General features: G+C 48.1%; 1 protein-coding gene across 1 annotated transcript; it reads left to right on the top strand.

The window, feature by feature from the left end:
• Positions 1 to 189: 189 nt before the first annotated feature.
• On the top strand, positions 190 to 16,954 carry CLCN6 (chloride voltage-gated channel 6). The gene is made up of 23 exons (XM_032709014.1): positions 190 to 294; positions 1,017 to 1,076; positions 2,101 to 2,166; positions 2,701 to 2,766; positions 3,441 to 3,507; positions 3,906 to 4,012; positions 4,243 to 4,369; positions 4,880 to 4,947; positions 5,044 to 5,102; positions 5,778 to 5,910; positions 6,278 to 6,391; positions 6,669 to 6,835; positions 7,739 to 7,865; positions 7,985 to 8,111; positions 8,426 to 8,579; positions 8,692 to 8,851; positions 8,989 to 9,095; positions 9,673 to 9,859; positions 10,238 to 10,395; positions 11,171 to 11,327; positions 11,920 to 12,027; positions 12,428 to 12,553; positions 13,880 to 16,954. The coding sequence occupies exons 1-23, from the start codon at positions 217 to 219 to the stop codon at positions 13,958 to 13,960; spliced, it is 2,604 nt and encodes an 867-aa protein (XP_032564905.1). The 5' UTR covers positions 190 to 216; the 3' UTR covers positions 13,961 to 16,954.
• The last annotated feature ends 5,178 nt before the right edge of the window (positions 16,955 to 22,132 follow it).

Genomic DNA, 22,132 nt, shown 5'->3' with positions numbered 1-22,132 from the left:
GCAGGAGCAGGAGCAGGAGCAGGAGCAGGAGCAGGCGGAACAGGGCGGGGCCGCGGGGGCGGGGCCGGACAGGGCTTTTATGGGCGTGGCCAGAGCGTGCTCCGGGGGCGTGGCTGCGCGCGGTCTCGGGCGGGGCGGGGCCAGCAGTGGGCGGGGCCAGCAGTGGGCGGGGCCGGCGCGCACCGTGACGCGGGCGGGGCGGGCCCCGCGGCGAAGATGGCGCGGTGCGGGTGCGGGGCCGGGCTGTGCTGCTGCTGCTGCGGCGAGCGGGAGAGCCGCACCCCCGAGGAACTGGTACGGCCGCGGCCCCCGCACCCTTCCCCCCGGCCGGCCCCGCGCCGCCCCCCGAACTCGTCCGTGCCGCCAGAGACCCCTCGCGCCGGGCCTCGGCGCGGCCCCGCCCCGCCCGGCGCTGGGAGCACCTGAGGGCGGGCGGTGAGGGGGCGGGAGTGGGGCTGTGGTTGCTGGGCCGGGTGCCTCGTCCCCGGTACCTCACCCCGCGCTCGGCCCAGCCCCTCAGGGATGCTCGGCCCGGCGCCTCAGCCCCTTCCCGCGCGTTTCACTGCCGGGCCCGGCACCTCACGCTGTCCCTGCCCCGCGCTCTTTGTGTGGGCCTCGTACCCCACCCCCGAGGCCGGTGCTGCCCCTCCCTCGTGCGGGACGGAGGTGCTGGCAGGGGCTGTCTCTGACCCCAGCATTACAGGGCGCTGTGTCTGCAAGCTGTTTGTCCTGTGCTCCCCTGGAACCTGTTGCTGTGAAGGGAAGTGGGATGTGGGGTAGGACTTTGCTGTGGGGAGCTTCTGTATAGAAGGGATGTGGGGCATTCTGGCTCTAAGGTAAGACCCTCTAGAGTTGCCCTAAAGTAGGTGATAGTCTGGTAACCCACACTCTCAATTCACAGGCAACAGGGGTGTAGGCCTTCTGTGATTTTAGCCTTGCTGGCAGTGTTCATGAGTGCCTGTACCTGCGTCCATTCCCCTCATGGTTTTCCTTTCCCACCTTTGTTTGTTTTGCAGACAATCCTTGGAGAAACTCACGAAGAGGAGGATGAGATCCTTCCCCGCAAAGACTATGAGGTGGGAAATTAACTGAGAGCAGCTTCTAAAATTAGTGTGAAAAGAACTGCAGATGGGTTTTGATCTGTTTGAGTTTATGATGGGGCAGGTACTTAAAATGTATCTATCGTTGGGCTGCATTGGCATCAGTGGAAATACCAAGAGATGCTGTGCTTGCAAAGAACTGCTCCTCATTTCTGGGGTAAAGCCCTTTGAGCTTGAACAGCTGCTGTTCGTGTCAGACTCTTGTTGAGAAAATTCGTTTTTGCTGCATTGTTCCACTTCTTTAATGTGAGATTTTCAGGCTCTAGTGCCCTTGTTTCCTTGTGACTCTAGAAAGCATCTGTAGCTGCTTGGTCCCAGTTGCCTTCCTGCTGTCTCTGTTGTCATACTGCCTCACAGCAGATCTTCCCATGCATCACATCCTGCTTATTATTACAGGAGATTTTTGGGTTTTGCATGGCTGTATGGTGGCCCTGAATGGGTGTCACCAGCCAAGCCTGTTACTGCTTGGCTTGAAAAGGTGAAGATGTGGGTAGAACTAGTGGTGTTTTTGTGAATACAACTGGAAAACTCTATTGCTGTTAACTCCCTGCTGTGATAAACTGAGGAATTGATGCTGTTCAGCTGGGAGGGAATTCCCATCTAGTGTTCCTGTTGTAGTAAGAGAGTAAATATAAAGATCCAGTGTTACCCCCTGCACTGTCAAAGTGGAGACACTTCAAGAAGTAAAGTATAAATCTGTACAGTGTGACTTCTTTAATTTAAGTCGTATTACTCAGTTGAGCTTCTGTTTGATTCCCCTGTCTCTCAGCCTGGGCAGTGAGATTCATCTGTTCTTTCACTCCCTGATTCTCAGGGTCTGACTCTGCTAGAAATATTTAATTTAAGTTGTTTCCAGGAGTTTTTTCTCCTACTGTTGTTTGCAAAATCTGCTGTGCAGGTAGAAATGACTTCTGTAATCTTTAACAAGGCCTTCTAGCCATATTTTGTTTGCACAATCTGTTGTAGTTGGTTCTCTTAAATTGACCTTTTGGCATTTCAGAGCTTGGATTATGATCGCTGTATCAACGACCCGTACTTGGAAGTTTTGGAGGGCATGGACAATAAGGTAAGATCTTGTTCTTTTTCCTAAGCTTGAGAGCTAAAACTGTGGAAATTGCTCAAAGAACCTGTGAATGCCCTATCACTGGAAGTGTTCAAGGCCTTGTTTGATGTAGCTTTGAGCAACCTGGTTTAGTGGAAGGTGTCCCTGCCCGTGGCAGGGGGTGGAATGAGATGAGCTTTAAGGTCCCTTCCAACCCAAACCATCCTGTCATTCTAAAAATGCTCCACTGCAGGAAGTTCTGTGGGATTTTTCTTCTTTATGAAGGAAATTATATGTGTTATCTTGCTTTCCCTACCAAAAGAATAAAGATCTGTGTGGAGATGATAGGTCAGCATCTGTTCTGATCCTCCCAGGTTTAAAGTGAGCGAGATGCTCAGCCCTATTTTCACTTTGCTGTTGTCACCATCTTCTGTTGTTTTATCCCTCTGGCTGTACTTGAGCTGTCAAGCCCCAAAACACCTTTTTCCAATCCCCTGTTTTTGTGTTGCTTTGACTTGACTTTTTTTTCTGTCCTTTTTTTATCCTCTTCCTAAACAGAAAGCCCAGAGATACGAAGCCGTGAAGTGGGTGCTGGTTTTTGCTATTGGAGTCTGCACAGGACTGGTAAGGGTCATGCTGTTTGGGGAATGAGGAAAATTCAGGACACTAAGCAGGAATAATTTTAAGAGTCAATGACCAAGGAGTAAAGAGGAGGAAACATTCATGGAGTGGAGAGCTTAGAAGCTGGAGTTTGGGAATTACAGCATGTTGTTGCTAGTCGATTTTCCAAGGAGTCTTTTTTTGCTTTTAGAACTTGCTGTGTTTTCTTTGTAAAGTATTCTGGCAAATCCTTTAGTTTTTCATACAGGAAAACTTGTCCAAAGTGAGCACTTAATAAAAAAGGATGCAAATTTATAGCTGAACTGTATTGTGTATGTTTGGCAGTATTAGTGTCACTGCACGTGCTTTGAAAATTAGCTCAGCTGACTGTATGCTTCAGTTAAACACCAGCTTTCTTCTGTGCCCTGAAGTATGTTGAGGGTGTTAAAAGTGCTGCCAGATTAGTACTCTGAAATACAGCTCTTCAGGAATAATTCTAGGCTGGATCTGTCCCAGTGGGAAAGAGAGAGGGAGGAACTCTGACCTTTCAAAGTTACTTTACTCTGACTGATGATTCTTTTGGCTTCTCCATCCTCTGTCTTCCCATGTGTGCACACTTCTGGTAGGGCTTACCAGAGGGTGGTCTTTGTTACTGGATGTGGTAATTCCTGATAGTAATTCCTGCCTTCTTTTCCCAGGTGGGCCTGTTTGTGGATTTCTTCGTGCGGCTCTTTACGCAGCTCAAGTTCCGGCTGGTGCAAAGCTGTATCTTTTTCCTCGTGTGTGGGGCCCTGGTAGACTCGAGTAACCTTTTCCTTTCTGTTCCCCTGTCTTACTCAGAACAGCTGACTCTCACACTTCTGCCACCAGTCATGTTGTTCATGATTAAGCAAGTTTTCAACTTGCTTATGTAATTCAGCCCTTGAAACTAAGGAATGTTTCCAGTGTCGGGTACATAAGCAGAGGCTGAAAGAATGAGTGGTTTCCCTTCCTCATAACTCAGTTTTGAGCTCTGAAAAGGAAACCTGGCTTCCTGATGGGTTGTGTCAGCTGGATTAGGGAGCACAGGCCTGGCTCGTGATGCTGGTGGGACACCCAGACATTATCAAGCAATTGTGTGTTGGTGTGGGGAATGCTGTTGTTTTCCTTGACCGTCCCTGCAGCGGTGGAGGAATGCTCTGAGAAAGGCTGCCTTGCACTGTCCTTGCTGGAGCTGCTGGGGTTCAACCTGACCTTTGTTTTCCTTGCCAGTCTTCTGGTCCTGATCCAAGTAAGACTTCACTCACTGCTGCTCCTCACACAGCCTCCCTTTCCTCTCACACAGGCCCTGGGTATGAAATATCCTTGCGAGAAGCACTTTCTGCCCCAAGACATCAAACTAACTTTACAGTGCTCCTTGATTTAGCTAAGCAGGACCTCTTGGTCCCTTGCTCTCTGATGAGATGTTGTTGGTCAGGTGTGAAATCAGTGCAGCACAGTGTCAGTGTTTCTTTCCTGCAGCCTGTAGCAGCTGGATCAGGAATTCCTGAAATTAAGTGCTACCTCAACGGGGTGAAGGTGCCAGGGGTGGTGCGTCTGCGGACAGTGGTGTGCAAAGCCATGGGAGTGCTCTTCAGTGTGGCTGGAGGTAAGGAGGGCACACAAGGCTTATCTTCCCTTTCCAGTAAAATTATTTTGATGGGCTGGAGCAGAGTCATGAACCCTGAATGCATTTATGTAGTAGAAAATAGCCAGGAGGATCAGGACTATGAGGAGAACAGGGGTTTTTCTGAGTGGGCTTGTCAGACACGACTGACTAAGAGGATGTCCTGAGAATTTTCCAGGACACGCTGTCTGGAGCAGCCAGAAGGCAGCTGTGTTCTAGGCAGCAGGGCAGAATAACCTGGAGAGTTCAGAGTCCTTGTAACAGTTGTCTTTCAGTGATTCCACCCACTTGGAATGCAAAGTCTGTGCAAGTCTTCACAAACATTTGGAGGGTCGAGGGGACAGGGTGTCAGCATCTCCTTGTGAGGCGCTGCAGGCTTGGCACAAGGACCTGTGCCATGGCATGGAAGTGGGGAGATGATCTCTTCTGGTGTTGTCAGCAAGGGAGGGTGGTGATGAGGAAAGTGTTGCCTCATTAATTCTGTTTTTCCAGGTCTTTTTGTTGGGAAGGAGGGTCCAATGATTCACAGTGGTGCTGTCGTGGGTGCAGGCTTGCCACAGGTTAGTGCTGGCCTGGGTCACTGTCCTGGTCACGCCACTGCTTTGTAAGAGTCAGTTTCCATCTCCTGTGTTTCTAAATCTTTACTTTGTTTGTAGTTCCAGAGCATCTCTTTGAGGAAGATCCAATTTAACTTTCCCTATTTCCGCAGTGACAGGTACTGTACCCAGGCTGTGGAGGAGGGGAGAGGAGGAGGAGTGAGCAGACTTCCCTGGGAGAAGGGTGGTGGGCTGGGCTCAAACAGTCAGTTGTTTTCTCAGTTTCTCTCTAGTGTCCTGCAGTTTCATTCTGCAGCAAGACAACACCAGGACGTGACTCTTCCCTGCTGCTCTGGTCTCCATGTTCATAGATGTTCTCTTGTACTACTTAGCAAATCTCTGCTGATTTGAAACCTTTAATCTGCTAAAACCTTTAATCTGGGTGGTTAAATGGCTTCATTGTTGGGAGCAAGCTCAGTTACTCACCCCCTCATGGCCAGGATATACTACAGAGAAGGCTGGTTCACCTGAATGTGAACAAATTCTTGCCTTTTTCTCTCTGTAGTTCTTTCAAGTGATGCTGGAGTCCCGTGGTTTGGGATGGTTCCTCATGGACTAGACAGTTGGGTAGTGCCAGAATTTGCTCTGTGTTGGTGCCCTACAGAAAGAGCATCATGCTGCAACAACTTAATGAACAAATGGTGGTGTCTGCCATGGCCAGCACTTCTCCCAGCTGTCACTCCTGTATCCCTGGGATATATCCATAAGTGGGAATGGTCTCTTTAAGTTGCAGAACCTAAGCGTCCTGAGAGCTCTAATTTGCTAAACTGGGATTGTTTTCCTCTTCATTTCAGGGATAAAAGGGATTTTGTATCTGCTGGAGCGGCTGCAGGGGTTGCAGCTGCCTTTGGAGCCCCAATTGGAGGCACTCTTTTCAGCTTGGAAGAAGGTTCCTCTTTCTGGAACCAGGGGCTTACATGGAAAGTGGTGAGTGGTGATTCTTTCTGTGTGTCTCTTCCTTGGGAAGAGGGCTCCCCTTGGGAGGGCTTGTCCATGAGGGCATTCAGATTACCCTGTCTTCTTCTGAGCTCTCCTGGCAGCAGGGAGAGTGCTTGCTCTGTCAGTGCTCCAGAGCTGCTCAAATCAAGAGCAGAGATGAGTCTGGTACTGTCTGGAATTGTGGGACAGCTCTAGGCAGCAGATTTAATGTACCTGGGAGAAAGGGCTTTTGTGCCTGGGCTCTTTGCAGTCTGATCCCTTTCCCAGGCATAAGTCCCCAGAAAGAGCTGACTGTGCCAGTCTTAATTTTGTAAGCCTTTTCTTCTTCCTTTTTTTACTTATTTTACTTCGACAGCTTTTCTGTTCCATGGCTGCCACCTTCACCCTGAATTTTTTCCGCTCTGGGATTCAGTTTGGAAGTTGGGGGTCTTTCCAGCTCCCAGGGCTGCTGAACTTTGGCGAGTTTAAGGTGAGATTTGGCGTTGTTATTTCTGTTATTTTCTTGATCATTCAGTGTTTTCTTTCTATTAGTTTGGGTTTGGGGTTTTTTTGACACATGCTTGTCTTTCAGTGCAGGGCAGTTGATTCTCAATCACTGTATTGTATCAGTGCACTGATATCATATCCTCAGACAGAATTGCTCCCCTTCAGTCACAGCTGCTCAAAATCTGCTATGGAGACAGAAGTGTTGGTAGGAAATTGCAGCAACTACTGTAATGCCTTTTTTTGTGCTTTTCTGCACGTAGTGCTCTGAGTCTGATAAGAAATGCCACCTCTGGACAGCTGTGGACTTAGGCTTCTTCATTCTGATGGGGATTGTAGGAGGCCTTCTCGGAGCCACCTTTAACTGCCTGAACAAGAGACTGGCCAGATACCGCATGCGGAACGTGCATCCCAAGCCAAAGCTGGTCAGGTATTTGTTCTCTCTTGGGTTTGTACAGGGATCTCTCATCTGTGTTCAGGGTCCCAAAGCACAAGCATCAAGATAGAAGACTCGGTGGGTAGGACTGGAGGAAATCCCAGACATGTTATTTTAAAAATCACAAGACAAAGTCTCCACAGAACTTAAAGTGAACACCAGAAACCAGATGTTACGGTCCCTGTGCATTTTTGTACTTTGGTGGTACAGGGAGAGCTGCAACCCCTGTTACAGGGAGCTACAACCCCTGTTACAGTGAAGGGAGCTCTTTATAATGGAGCTTTGTCTCCATGCAGGATTTTTTTTATGTCGTGTCCAAATGTGACAGATGTGAAAGGAATAGCTGATCTCACTTTTTTTTTTTTAAATTATCTTGATTAATTAAATCCACAACTGAGCTAATATCTGTGCTATTTAGAGAGGGAATTACCATGTTGTTCTGGAAAGTGACTGTTTGTTTGCTTTAGACAATTCCTAAATAAGAAGCTCAGGTTTAAAAAGAAAAAGAAGTGTATTTCAGCAGTTAGAAGAGAGATTATGAGACTATGCATCATCCTGTCCAGCCCTGTCTGTACTTTTGCCCTGTAAGGATGTACAGAACATTGTTTCCATGTGAACAGCCTCTTCACTGAGCCCTTCCCTGGGGCTTTTTATGTGTGCCTGCTCTGTGTTCTCTGGGCAGAAATAGCTCCTTTTTGGGGCAAGCAATTAAAAAGGGGAGTTAAGGCAATTCCTGGGAGCCAAGTCATAATTCAACTTGACGTGCAGTGTCCCCTGTTCTGCTGCTAAGCTGTGGTGACTGCTGCTTCTTGCAGCCTTGTCAAAGTCATGTCCAGGGCTGGGACTGGGTTATAGTGCCGAGTGTGGCTTCAGTGTGGTTTCTGTTGTGTCTTTCAGGGTCTTGGAGAGCCTGCTGGTGTCCCTGACCACCACAGTTGTGGTCTTTGTAGCCTCCATGGTCCTGGGGGAATGCAGGCAGATGTCTTCCAGCAGTCACAGTGGCAACGACACCCTGAGCCTGCAGGTGAGGGATCTCATGTGAAGATTACATTCCCTGTCATAGGGTTACTCCCAGTCTGCCCAAAGGCTAAGGGTAGGAGACAGTGGCTTTTAAGTCTTCTTGTCTTGTGTGTCCTGCATTAGGATATGTCAGAGGATATAAATTCAAGCATCAAAACATTTTTCTGCCCGAATGAGACCTACAATGACATGGCCACGCTGTTCTTCAACCCTCAGGAGTCAGCTATCCTGCAGCTCTTCCACCAGGACGGTGAGTTGTAAGGGGACAGTGCCCCATCCCATGCTTAGGCTTCAGAGCTTCATCTTGCCTGGAACAGCCTTGTCATAAGCACCACAAGGTAGCCTTCATGGCTCTAGTACAACTGGTGAAAGTCTCCTTCATGGGAATAAAGGCCTGCTTTTCCTCTCTTTTCACTTACTCATTGTCTGCATGTGTGTTTGGACTGGAAGACTCAGTAGCTGTTGTGAGATGAGCCTGCTGTGAGCTGTGGGGTGGATGGTGCAAGACTGTGTTTGTCTGACACACCCGTGCCTCTTTAGTCATGGTTCTTCTTGTGTTTGCAGGTACTTTCAGCCCAGTCACCCTGTCCCTGTTCTTCCTTCTCTATTTCTTACTCTCCTGCTGGACATATGGGATCTCTGTGCCCAGTGGTCTGTTTGTGCCATCACTGCTTTGTGGGGCTGCCTTCGGACGCCTGGTCGCCAACCTCCTCAAAAGGTGCATCGAATGTGTGTGTATGTGTGTGTGTGTGTGTGAGGGACGTGCTGCAGGTGCACCCTGGGCTCTCAGGCAGGGGTTTCTGACCTGTGGGCTCTGTGCTCTGCCCTAGTTACATCGGCCTGGATCACATCTACTCGGGAACCTTCGCGCTGATCGGGGCCGCGGCGTTCCTAGGAGGAGTGGTCCGCATGACCATCAGCCTGACCGTCATCCTCATCGAGTCCATCAACGAGATCACCTACGGGCTCCCCATCATGATCACCCTCATGGTGAGTGCAGGGCCTTAGCTCTGCCTTCCTGCAGGCTGCTTGAACATCTGCTGGCCCTGAATCTCTGTTCCTTCTGGGGCTGTCATGAGCCAAGGAGTCTGGTACTTGGAGCAACAAGCCTTCCGTTTGTTCTGCAGGTAGCCAAGTGGACAGGAGACTTTTTCAACAAAGGCATCTATGACATCCATGTGAACCTGCGAGGAGTGCCTCTTCTGGAGTGGGAAACAGAGGTGGAAATGGATAAGTAAGGCTGCTCCTCTTGACAAGGCTGTGGGTTAGAGTTCAGAAAAGCTTTAGTTCAGGGGGATGATGCTTCACCTCTAGCAAACCTGGCTGCTCTGAGGAGTAGCTGTGAGGGCTGCTGTGAATGAAGCTGGGAGTTGTTCATCAGGAAGGAGATGCTGAAGACCTTTCTGAGGAGGGGTGGATGAGTGGAGATCTGAGGGGTGGATTTGTGAGGTTCAGCAAGAAATCTGTGAAAATGTTCCACTGACTTTGTTTCTTGCAGAATGTTATCTTCCCATCTGTCTTCTTTTCCCAATAGTGTTTAAACACTTTCTGTGTTATAAGTTGGAATATTTTCCCTTTCCTATATTGCATCATTGATACAATGTTCTGTTAAAAAAAGCATTTTAAAAAATGGATTGTACTATCACTGCTGATACCACAGTGAAGGTGAACACACAGGTACAAGGAACTGGCAGAACTAAACTGCAGCAGACTCCTTCAGGATCTCATTTTGGGACTGGCTTGTTGTCTTGTTTGTCCATCACTGTCACTGATGTGATGCATGCAGCAGTCTTGGATTTCTGTTACTTCAGGCTACGAGCCAGTGACATCATGGAACCCAACCTGACCTACGTGTACCCTCACACCCGGATCCAGTCCCTCGTGAGCATCCTGCGCACGACTGTCCATCACGCCTTCCCTGTGGTCACTGAGAACAGGGGCAACGAGAGGGAGTTCATGAAGGGAAATCAGCTCATAAGTAACAACATCAAATTCAAGGTACAAAGTTGCTTGTTTGATAAGTTGAAGGGTAGGGAGCTTTGTTTTGCAGATGGAAGGGCCTTGGTTTAGGTCAGAGATAAGCACTTACTGTAACACAAAATTTTTGAGAACCCATTCTCTGGGTCATGATAAAGGCAGAAGAGTGGGCTGTGTTCCTAGAGGCAAAAGTAAAGAGGACAAAATGACCTGTTTTAGGTTACGGGGAAGCAGAATTTGGCACCACAGTACAGTCTGTTGGCTGTTCCTACAAGTCCTGCAGCACTGGTTCGGGAACATCTTATCTGGTGGCATAAAGCTGTGATCAGATAGTTCACAGTCACTCTTGGATAACTCGACTTGGTTAGTGAGCATCTGAAAAGTGTTTGTTGTATCCAGAAATCCAGCATCCTGACCCGAGCCGGGGAGCAGCGCAAGCGCAGCCAGTCGATGAAGTCCTACCCCTCGAGCGAGCTGCGGAACATGTGTGACGAGCACATAGCGACGGAGGAGCCTCCCGAGAAGGAGGATCTGCTGCAGCAGATGCTGGAGAGGAGGTGAGATCCTGGTATCTCCATGTGTTGAGATGTGTTCTAGTGCTTCGTACAATCCTTGCCATTCCATATGTCAGAGGAAACAGTGCTGTTGGCCGTGTTTTAGAAGTGACTTGTCAGGTCTCATCAACCTGTACTGGGGCTCACGCCTGTGGCTGAGTCCCAGGCTAATGGCTTAGGTCCAGCCTGTTAAATTCCCAGAAATATTTCCTGGAGAGGATGGAATACCTGGAGAGATCCCTTCTCTGTAGAAATCCATGTCCTCTTGTTTGCAAAAACCTGAGGGCTCTGCCAAGCTCACTTGTCCCAGCTAATGACCTGGTGCCATGATACTGATACCACCGTTCTGGTAACTGGGCTGAGTCACCAGGCTTATGTTGCAGTTGCTTCCAAGGAGAAGCCCAGTCTAGTGAATCATTTTCTAAGTTAGTGATTGCGACTCTCATGAGTGGCATCCTGACCCTGGCATTTTGCCAGATGCTTCAGCTTTTATTAGAATCTGAATAATTTGGCAACGAAAATTGCTTTAGTAGCAAATGATTAGAAACTGAGAGTTAGGAGGCTCTCCATTCTGCTGCTGTGGTGGTACTCTGACTACATAATGGCTCTTGATCCCTCTCTGCTGTTTTGCTTTGTGGAGTAAAGGCTTGCTTGCCCCTATCAAGAGTCCCTGAAATGTTCAGGAGGAGGTTGCAAAAGCTGCTGTTTTGGAAGCAAGGGTGTATGGCTCTCCTTAAGTTCATGCAGCTTATAACACGTGGTGTTAAATCCCTCACAGATACACTCCCTACCCCAACCTGTACCCTGACCAGTCTCCCAGTGAGGAGTGGACCATGGAGGAACGATTCAGACCCTTGACCTTCCATGGCTTGATCCTGCGCTCACAGCTGGTCACCCTCCTTGACAGGGGGGTTTGCTACTCCGAGAGCCAGTCTGTGAGTATTCCTAGTTGGGAATTGTAGCAGAGACATCCCTGCCCTCTCAGCTGAGGAGCTTGGGAGCTATATTTATGGGCTCCCAAAAAGAATTTACCTATTTTTACACTTTAAGGGATGCCTGTGTGTTTTAAAAGCTGCAGACAGGTACTGTGAATTCTCCCTTGCAGCTCTTAGAATAAAAGGAATTGAATTTCTGTTTAAGTATCCCCAGGAAAAGCGGGCAGCTGTTAAAAAAATAAACCAGCAGACCTATTTGTTGCATTAAAGATGCCATCCTGTCAGAACTGGAGAATGGGAGGCAGATATCAAATACAAACAGAGCACCCAGCAGTGCATACTGTTTGTTTTTATGCTGTGTGCCAGGGTCTTACCAGAGGAGTGTCAGATGTGTCACTGAGATCAGTGTGAGCTCAGAGGCCCAGCTCCCACAAGGCTGATCTCCTGCTGCCCTCCAGTGTCGAGTGTAGGTCTGTCAGAGGTTGGGGAGCAGGACTGTTCTCTGCCTGTGTAGGTTTGGGGTTGCACTGAGAGGTACCTGTGTGGGATGGTGGCACCTGGGGGGTTTCAGTGGGGTTTGTTTCCTTGGCAGAGTGCGAGTCAGCCCCGTCTGTCCCACGCAGAGATGTCGGAGGATTACCCTCGCTACCCAGATATCCATGACCTGGACCTCACTCTGCTGAACCCTCGCATGATAGTGGTAAGATAGGGCACTGCAGTGTGACAGTGTCTCCTGACTTATATTTATGACTGTTCCCAAGCCTTTAAAAACCACTGAGAGCACATTTAACTCCACCTTCGGGTTTAGTGACCAGCATCTCATGCACTCACCCTTCTCTGCATGTGGAAATCAAGCCATGAGGTAACAGCTTCCACACTTGCTTTACTTCTAGAATAAGGTGTTGCCTGTCCAGTTTAACTTCCTTCCAAAACAAAGCAAAATAATTTCATCTTGTGCAGAAATAGAAGATGCTCATGGTCCCATACCCTGTCCAGAGATTGGTGCATTACAGACAGGACTTGTAGGAATTGCTTGTTGGTGATTCCCAGAGATAGTAAAAATGCCTCTTGTAAATAACATGATTGCTTTTCTTCCTTAGGATGTCACCCCATACATGAACCCATCACCCTTTACTGTCTCTCCAAATACTCACGTGTCACAAGTCTTCAACCTGTTCAGGACGATGGGGCTCCGGCATTTACCGGTTGTGAACGCGGTTGGAGAGGTGGGTCCTTGTCTCCATCTTGTCTTAGCTGAGCAAGGAAGCCTCTGTGTTTGTGTTTTCTGCCTTTGGAAGAGTTAAGATCTCTTTTAACATTAAACAAATGCTCTAAAGAAGTCAGAATGTGATCTTCTTAGGGTCCTGAGGTGTTGTCAGTTACTGTGAGTTTTTTTACTGCATTTTGTGCCCCAGCCTGCTTCCCCTTTACCTGCAAAAGGCAGGACATGCATCTTCTCTCTCAGGTTTGCAGCATGTGGAAGCTCTTATATCTTGTATCTATTGAGGAGCCTTGAGCTCATCAGGGGCCACTAATTTGCCTTCCTCTTTGACAGCTTAATTCAAGGCCAAGAGTAAAGTTTCCCGTGTGTTGGGGCAGGAGGGTTTTCTGCAGGAAGGGAACTTTCATTCTGTTCCTACTCATGGGAGCAGGAAAGTAAAGGAATGTTTAAATGGTTTGTGCTTGATTCATGTTTGTCCTTGTCTCTGCCATCTACGATGCTCAGGACCAGTCAGTAGATGTCAGCAGCCTCCTACAAACATAAGGAGAAACTGTTTCCCTTAGGCCTGAACTGGTCTGTGTGAGGCAGTACTGCTTTTTCTGCCTCTTGGGGTTCCCCATAGCTGCTCTGCAGAGCCTGTGAGTTGGACAAGAGGTGTTGGCTGGTTCCACATTTAATACCTGATGCTTTTGCAGTACTAGAGAACAGCCTAGTTCTAAACTCTTCTAGTGTGTAAAATTGGTGAGGTGTTTCATCAGCTGAAATGTGTGCTTTGACTGCTTCAGCAGCAGGCTGGGAGAAGGTCCCTTTTGCCACCTGCCAGTGTGCAGCCACCACTTACCCAATCTCACCCATTTCTCTGTTTGGCCTTTAGAGCTTCCTAGGATGTGTGTGATAGGAGCTATCTGTAATCATGTCATGTGGGATACCAGAAATGTCTTGAATGAAGCCATAAAAGACAGCTTTGTTATTTCCAATTGCAGTTTTCACTTCCCAAAGGATTTAGTTCCATCTGTAAGCTGTCTGACATGAACAGGATTTCCCTTCCTAGGCAGGAGTAATTACTGCTGTGTGCTGACATGACAGCAATGGCTAAAGCTGTCTGTTCAGGTGTAGTTAAAACAGTGTCTTGCCTGGAGATAAATGCTGGGAGAGGGAGGGGGGCATTGTTTTTATGAGACTTGAACTTGAACCCACCCTAACTCAGCATTGGTCAAGAACTACTTACAGGTTTCCCCTTTCTGGGGGGCTGTAAAGAACATGCACGTCTCAGTGGCACGTCTCTGACACTGACTTGTCTCTCTTTTTCCTCTTTTTCTCCCTCTTTAAGATTGTTGGGATAATCACTCGGCACAACCTGACCCACGAATTCCTGCAGGCAAGGCTGAGGCAGCACTACCAGACCATCTGAAGCCCCTGCCCCACTGTTGGTGTGGCCTCCTCCCCGCACACGCTCTCGCATCCTGCTGGGACCCCAAAGGCCCAAGCCCTGCCGGTTGGCTTCTCACGTGCATACCAAGCCTGGGGAACTGGAAAACATCTTGCTAGCCAGAGAATTAGAGGAGCTGCCTGAGCCCAGGGCTGCTGGTTGGTCTCAGGCACTTGGTTTGACCACTCTTTATCCAGGTGTTTTCTTTCCCTGTCCCCTCTCCTTCCATCAGATGTTGTCCTGGCACTGTGTGTTCTGCCGTTTTGGTTTGGGGTTTTTTTAAGAGTTGGAAGGAAGAACCATCAAACTCCCCTGTGTCCTGTGCAGAGAACTGCAGCATCGTTCCCTTCCTCCTGTATGACTCCTTTTTCCTCTTCCTCCCTTGTTCCTGCAACTGTTGCCTTATTTGTGTGAGAAGGGGGTTGCTGTCAAGGCTGAGAGGAGATACTGAGGTTTGCAGATATCCAAGAGCTACTCTGCAGGATGGCTTTTCTCAAAGGCAGTATTAAAAAAATCCAGCTTTTTGGACATATACCTCTCTTTGCAAGTGCTCCCAGTTGCCCATGTTTTTCCACACTAGCTTCATTTGTTCCTAATTTCTTTACTTCTTTCATGGGGAAATGTCCTTGCTGTGATGTTTTTGACAGAGATGACTTTTGAGAGCAGCTCAACAAATCAGGAGCTCAAAAATTGTTAGATTTCACTGTTTGGGTCTGTAAGTATTTAATACATTTGCAATGCATCTCAGAGAAGGGAGATCTCTGTTAGCTCTTGCTATTATCTCCCTGTCAGAGACTCTTCCAAGGCACTTTGTGGTGCACTCCACTTTGTCACTGACACCCCTGCATTTCTTGGGCATTTGTAGGCACTTTGTCCTTGTCCTGGTCTAGCAGTGAGAGCCTGGGACACCTTCCCAGCTGGAGTTACAGACCAGGGAACTCCACAGCCTCAGAGTATGGAGAGGTGTTGCTTTCTGGAGGCAAACAGAGCTGATGGTCTCGAGGCTTGGTTGGATCTCTGTCACGAGAGGAGCTGCTGTAGCTTCAGGCTGCCCTACAGGAGAGATACTTGGTGCTGGTGGATAAGGCAGGACTTGCTGCAGGTGATAAGTGCTCTAAAAATGCTTGGGATAATGTTTGCAACTGCAGCAATCAGCATTAGGAGCCAGTTGCAGCCAGTTCAGTGCTTTAGCAGGTACCATCCTGGCCAGCACCTGCATTGTTCCAGCAGGCACCTGCCCTCCTGAGTTTGTGTGCAGATAACCCTCAGTGGGAAGCCAGCCTTGTGCCTCCAGGGGCTGCAGAGCTGATTGGCTTGATAAAGCACAGAGCATTCATTCCCTCAGCCAAGAGGCTGGGCCAAGGAACATGGGGAATGTATCCCAGAAAAGCTTCTACAAGGCCACTGAGCCCTCCAGTTAACCTGTTGTCTGCCACGAGGAGCTGGCTGGGTGGGAGTTGGGACAGAAGGAAGTCAGACATTATTGATTTTCTGTATTTCTGTATTTCCTTAGAGCATAGGAATTGGCACCAGCTATTACTCTTGATTTGCAAGTTCTTTCCCTGTAAGTAGAGTGAGGATGTTTGTTCTCTCTGGATAGTCTCTGCAGGTGGTACCTAAAATACCTGTATTCCCTGAGCTCTGGTCTTGCACTGAGCTATCCCAAGAAACTTCCAGCACCCTTTTGCACTCCCTGAAGCTGGGCTGTAGGTTTGAAATGTGCTTCCATTAACCTGCCTTTCATTCAGGTGATTTGTGCTCCTGGGTGGTTACAAATCACAGGAATCCTGTTTCTGTGGGATTTCAGATCACTCTGATGTGGAATTCGCAGTCCTGTCCTCTTAGAGCACCTGTGTCTCTCTATGACAAATGTTCTCCCTCTTCCTCACGTTGAGTGAGTGTGTGGAAGGTTCCTTCTCTTCACATGAATAGGGCTCCTTAGATTGTTGGCCCTGAGCTGGTCCTGCTTTATTTCTGTACACAAACTGCAGGATATTGTGCTGCAGGATGCCTTGTCATCACTACTGAGGCTGGAGTTGGGCAATCCAGACAAGGCAAGCTGGAGAATCTTGTCAGGGTTTTTCTGAGCACCAGCTGCTTCCCCATGAGAAGGTACTTGCCTCCAGCCTGCTGTCAGCTCTGTCTGCTCTGCCTGGGCATCTTATTCGAATGCTTCAGCTGGAAAACACACCCTTTCATTCTTTCAGTATGAAAGCTTTAAATGAGGCTGGTGGGTGACCCTGTCAGCTGCTTTAAAGGGAAGTCTCAGTGTGCAGTTACTGTTCTGTGACCTGCAGAGAGGGAATTACAAGTTCACCTGACGTTTGAGATGCAGCATTTCCCTTCTCCTGAGACTGATGCCAAGGGGCTTGTGTTGAATCAGTCTCAATTCTCACACTTTGGTCATTTAATTCCTTTCTTACAACACACTAACTGCTTCCACTCTGGCTCTGGTTGCTTAGTGATTTACCAAGAAACTCTAACATAGGTGCCTGTAACCTTTTTACTCAGAGCAACACTAAAGGAATAATAACCCAGAACTGGATTAGTTCTGATGGCAGGGTTAGAGGGTTAGTCTGGGGCCTTCTCCCCTGCCTCGTGGTCTCCTGTGCAGTGTTAATGATGCAGTTTTGAATTGTTAATTACTGTGAGCCATTCCAATGGTAGCAACTTACCTTTCCATTTGTTTTTTTTGCACTGTTTTTTCGTTATGAAACGATGTAAGCTAATTCCATGGTGTACATAAATTGTATTTTTTTTAAATTTGTATGAATATATTTTTATTTGAACTATGGCACTTGGGAAGTATTCATGTGAACCATAACATGTCTGAGAGTAAAATGTTTGTGTGTCTCCTTCAGCACTTTCAAGGCCTTTTGATGTTTCTAGTATTGTTTTATTTTTGCCCTTTTGATGTTTCTAGCACTGTTTTATTTTTGCCCTTTATGATAATAAAACTAGTAGAACATGGCAACATCCAAGAGCATGATTTGAGGGAGTTGAGTAGTTGCTGTTTATGAGCTGTCTGGATCTACAGTTTGTGCAGAGGGTGCTCTGGGGGTGGGCAGAGAGGAAAGTGTGATCCTTTAGGTTGTGACCACTGTAATTCCACGTTCTCCCACAACAGCTGTATCAAAGGAGGGAATTTCCAGTGTTTGATAAGGAGCTGAATTGGGCACATGGTGCTGCTTTCCTTACCTGAGAACTCACCTTCCTCCCAAGAGGCTCAGAGTGCAGTGTGGCACCTCTTGTTTTTCGGGTGGCTTCTCCAGGATGTGAAAACTCTTAATTTAAACTTTTATTTAGTTTGTGGCTATCTTTCCTGCTTTTGTCCTGCTGTCTACCTTACAGAAAAGTATTTTGTGACACTTTTTGAGCTTTCATCACACGCTTGCAGGCCAAAAATGTAAGTAAATGCAGTCTTTGAGCACTGCAGAAATACCTGACCCCAAAATCTCACAGCCTTTCCAGTTTTTCTGGATCAAGGGCTGTGTTGTACAGGATGCAGTCTAACACCCCCCAGCTTGTCTGGCTCCTGCCCTTTGGCTCTCCCCTGTGTCTGTGTAATGCCAGGGAAAGCCTGAAATGGGTAAAACCATCCCTTGGGAGGGGATGGCAGAAAGGCTGTGCTTGGGAGCTGAACAAGAAGTGCCACGGTGGTTTTGACTGAGCTGTGCTTCTGGCAAGGGGTAGGAGGGATACCCTGGCAAGAGTAGGAGGGGATCATCAGGAGAAAGGAGTGGGGGAACTCTGCTTCAGCTCTGTGCTGCCTTTGGTCATAAATGCAGGGATGTAGGAGGGAATGAGAGACATTTATAGACTCATTAAATCCATGTGTGTTCCTGTACCTGCACACCAGAGCTCTAGCAGAAAAATTTCCAGAATCACAGAATATTCTGAGTTGGAAGGGACCCACAAGGATCACTGAGTCCAGCTCTTAAATGAATGACCCATTCAGTGAGATTATTTTTTCAATTTTTGCTTTACTTCAACTTGTGTACATACCCCTACAGGTGTGTGGTGTGTGCATTCCCATACGGGTGTGAGGTGTGTGCATTCCCATACAGGTGTGGATCATGCAGCACACACAGGAAGGATCAGGGGATGGCTGCCCTGAGCTTTGGCTCTGTGTGTGTGTGTGTGTGTGTGTGTGTGAGGAGAGAGAGAAGCTGCTCTTCTTGTCCAGGGTGCTGAAGTGCTTTCCAGCAGTGGTGGGATACACTTGGCCTCTTCTGCACCCACTGTTTGTCCATATACAGTTGTGGAAAGGGCTTGTTGGGAGCGGGAATGAGACATCAGTGAGTTCCACCATCTGGGAAGGGAGGGGTATCAGTCTGTGAGGTTTGGATGTTGAGATCACTGTTAAAAAGTGAGCAGGGTGTCCCTTCTCTGGGACACTGTGCAGAGATGAAGGCACAAATCCCTGTGTGGGCTGGGTATGGTTTGACACACATTTTAATGATTCCTTAAGCATTTTGGAGCAGACACTGGACCCCACATGTACCAGTTTCAGTAGATGAATTTAGGAAACAATACTGTGTTGACAGCTCACAACTGTAACAGGTAAGACAGGACAACCCTGAGCCCCTTGCTGACTCCCCCAGCAGCTCCTTGATGCCTGTACTAGAGAATATCTCTTGGGAGGGCTGAACTTACACACTGGTTTTGTCTTTCCTTTGCTTCCTCCCAATTGCCAGCATAGCAGGCCTGACTGTAGCTGCCTTTCCACCACCTTCTCTTTTCTTAAAACTTCCCCTGCTCCCAACTCTGCTTCTGTTTCTGTTCAGCACTGTGCTGGTTTTCCCAGCGAGCAGGCAGGAGATGGTAAGGGAGGGGAAGGTCTTACAAATCATCCTTTCCTTCCCACATAAAAGTGTGGGACACACTTATCAAGCAGATGTCAATCAGCAAATGCCTTTGGGGCCCAAGATTCAGGGAAAGTAAATCAAGCAAGCTGGCTGTGGCCAGCCTGGGATGTGAGCTGGCACAGCTCCACGTCTCCCTGCAGCAGCGGAGGGCGTGTGCCCTGTGCTCCACACATGATTTCTTAGAGAAACAAAGCAGTGCTGACAGCTCCTCTTGGCATTCTTGTCTGCAGACTTGGATTCAGTGAAGGCATTTCATCTAGTGGGGAGCTGGAAAGGGACAGTGCAGTGTCTGAGGGGCAAAGAAACCATCATATCCAGTTTGCAAATAAAGCTCACGCCAAGCAAACCGCTTTTCCAGCCAAGGCTTGTGCCTTACAGTGTGTGTGGAGCATGCTGGTGAAATTGCTGGGGTTCAGAGCTCAAAGGACAGAAAGCTGCTGAACTATGCACTGCTCATCAGGGGTTCTGCCAGGAGCTGTTAGGAAGTGAGAATGAAGTTCTGGCATGGCAGGAGGTGGCAAATGTCATCAGAGCTGGGTGGAGGGTATGAGCCTGGTCCTTCTCTGATCCCGCTGGGATATTTCTTTGTTTGCAGGTGGCTGTTCCCAAGGCTGTTCCCTGCTCTCTCTGATCCAGCCCTCACATCAGCAGTGGTGGCTTTGCCCTTCCTTGGGGTGATGCTCTTTGCCTGCAGAGCCCATCAGCACCAAGTTCCCCTCATTCAGCTTTTCCCTGTGCCTGTTGCTGTGTGCAGCCCTGTTCTGACCTGGCTGTGGGATTTCCCTGAGGGAGCTTTACAGCTCAGTGTGTTTATGGGAGCAGCAGTAAAAATCCAGTCAGAGGTGCTTTTTTTCCTCGATTGCTTACCCTCAATGAGGTTCTCCCAGACCCCAGGGTCCATTAACTTACTGTCTGCCAGCCAATACAGACTTGTTCCACCAGGAACTGGCTTGCTGTTAATACTGGACCCACCTGCCTTTGGGTCAGGCAGCATCGACTCTTCTTGCCATTTTTAGCACATTCCACTGAACTAATTAGTGTTTTGTGCCCTGAGGGGCTGACAGGGAGGGACAATTTACAGTGTCTGTGCAAGTTTTGCTTGACTGGGTAAAATTCAGTTCCAGCAGGAGTTGTTATTATTAGAATAAGTGTATTGGTTTTACTTCCCCTTGTAGCAGTCGGGCTGTTGCCCATTGCTGGTGGGGAGGGATCCACCTGTGTGTTCCCATCTTGCTGCAGTGGGAAACAGGTGTGTTTGGAAAGCCTGAGAGGACAAAGCCCTGTTGTCCCCACAAAGGCTCCCCAAAGGGTGACTTCACATCCCCTTGATCTGTGAAACTGCCTCTGAGTAAATGCTAAGTCACTGTAGCTTTCCCTGCAGAGATATCTCATGGAAGCTGCTGGGAATTCATTCTCCTGACAGTGAAACCTGTGTGGACACTGTTGCACAGATATTTTACCTTTAGCTGCCATTGCTGGAAGGAGGGGCTCTGATGTGTGGTTTCTATCACACTAGGAGTGGTTTCCTATTGGAGTGGAGCAAAATGATCCCCCTCAGATTAAGCTTCTATTCTTCTTCCCTAGGGAAGAATCACAAGGCCCAACGTTGCAGGGAGCACCCAGGTCCCTCCCCGAGGCTGTGCCAGCAGGGCAGGGAGGGACTGGCAGGGTGGCTTGTCAGAAGTGTGTGTGGCATGAGCCCTGTTCAAGGGGTGCAGCAGCTTTAGCTGTGACAGGGGTGGTGTGCACTCAGATTTACCCTTTCCCTGTAGGTGTGGGCCCTGAGAGCCTTTGTGAGCAGCTCTCCCAGCCCTGGAACACCTTCTTCCCACAGCCTGTCCTGGCCAGGTGTTGTTCCTCTCTCCCTGTGCATTTGCAGCAGCAAAGTCAGAATGGGACTGTTCCAGTTGAGTCTGTCCTGGTGCTCCTTTCTCAGGGCCCTGAACAAGCTTCCCAGGGTACACCAGTACCTGGGAATGGTCTGAGATTCTGGAATGAGCTCATGAGGTGCTCAAAATAGCCCCAGTTTCCCAGCCATGTTGCAGTCACAGGACAGTTGTGTTGGGCTGGGCTCGAAGCCATTGTTGGGGCTGATGGGATTCTGAGCTGTTTGGTCCTTGGATGGTGACTGAACGTGCACTTGGCAGTATCACCTTCTTTGTTGGGGGGGGGGGAATATATTTTGGGTCAAATTCAGCTCCTAAGTGCGAAATCTCACTTAACAAAGTGAGATAACAACCTTGATCAGCCTTGCAGTGTTCCCATCAGCCCTGTGAGAACAGCTTTGTGAGGGCCCGTTCCCAGAAAGTGATAAATGTTCTGTACAAGCTGCTTTGTAATTGGACTGATCCCACCTGCCCTCTCATGAGAATATTCAAGGATTATTCAAAGAATCCTTCAAGAAATGCTGGGAATCAGCATCTCAGGCACGTGCAGAGTGAGACAAGACCACAGTTACTGATGTATCTTTCTGTTGATGCTCGTAACCTTATTTGGCCAGTGCTAGAAAGCAAATACAATGAGTTTCCCTTTCCTCCCTCTGGTTATTTTGAAACTTGTAGAGTGTTATAATTTTTCCTATTTCTTTCCATGTAATTTTGCTTACATGGGGGATTTGTGGCAGTTCCTGTGACTGATAATCTAAACCAGCAAAAGGACTCTCTTGTTACTGAAACCCTGTCTATGTATGTTGGTCTTTCAATGTTGAACAAGCCTTTTTTTTTCCTGCTAATCTGTTAGAATTTTTTAGTGCAGATGGAAAGCTCTAGTGCAAAACTCAGTTTCTACCAAGTTCATACTTTCTCTATCTCATGTAAGTAAGATCCAGCCTCGTGGTACCAGAATACCATAAAACTTAGGATTTTGACTTTAGGAATATACAAGAAAATTTAATGCAACAGACAGGAGAGAGGTCCAGCATAGATGTCTAATGTGTTAGTTTTATTTAAAGATGGTCTCTTGGTGCTAGAGCAAGAAATAGTTCTTTAAAAAACATCAAATAAATAATAAATAAATTAAATAAAATAGGAATAACTTTCTGTTGAGGAGCTTGGAAAGCATCTGGCTTTCATCTTGGGAGGAACAGGGTACTGTAAAGCATTCTTCAGAGCAGGGAATAGGGAGGCTGATCCTAATTCCTCCGGGAACCTGCAAACCCAAACATGAAATAAATGTTACTAAAATCTGTTTTCTGTTTCAGTCTGTGGCACCGTCCGTCAACAGTGCTTTTGAAAAGCCAGTACTGGCTTAAATACTCAGCTAAAATTAACTCTTTTCTCAAACTGTG

The sequence above is a fragment of the Chiroxiphia lanceolata genome, chromosome 22 (genome assembly GCF_009829145.1).
Source record: "Chiroxiphia lanceolata isolate bChiLan1 chromosome 22, bChiLan1.pri, whole genome shotgun sequence".
In the NCBI taxonomy this organism is placed as follows: Eukaryota; Metazoa; Chordata; class Aves; order Passeriformes; family Pipridae; genus Chiroxiphia; species Chiroxiphia lanceolata.
The sequence above is the reverse complement of the archived record's forward strand: the minus strand, read 5'-3'. Positions and strand labels throughout refer to the sequence as shown.

Bases quoted from the DNA above. Each gene is read 5' to 3' on its own strand.
- CLCN6 (XM_032709014.1), top strand. From the start codon at position 217: ATGGCGCGGTGCGGGTGCGGGGCCGGGCTGTGCTGCTGCTGCTGCGGC. The intron at 2,167-2,700 runs GTAAGATCTTGT...CTTCCTAAACAG, and splicing joins TGGAGGGCATGGACAATAAG to AAAGCCCAGAGATACGAAGC. The intron at 12,554-13,879 runs GTGGGTCCTTGT...TCCCTCTTTAAG, and splicing joins TTGTGAACGCGGTTGGAGAG to ATTGTTGGGATAATCACTCG.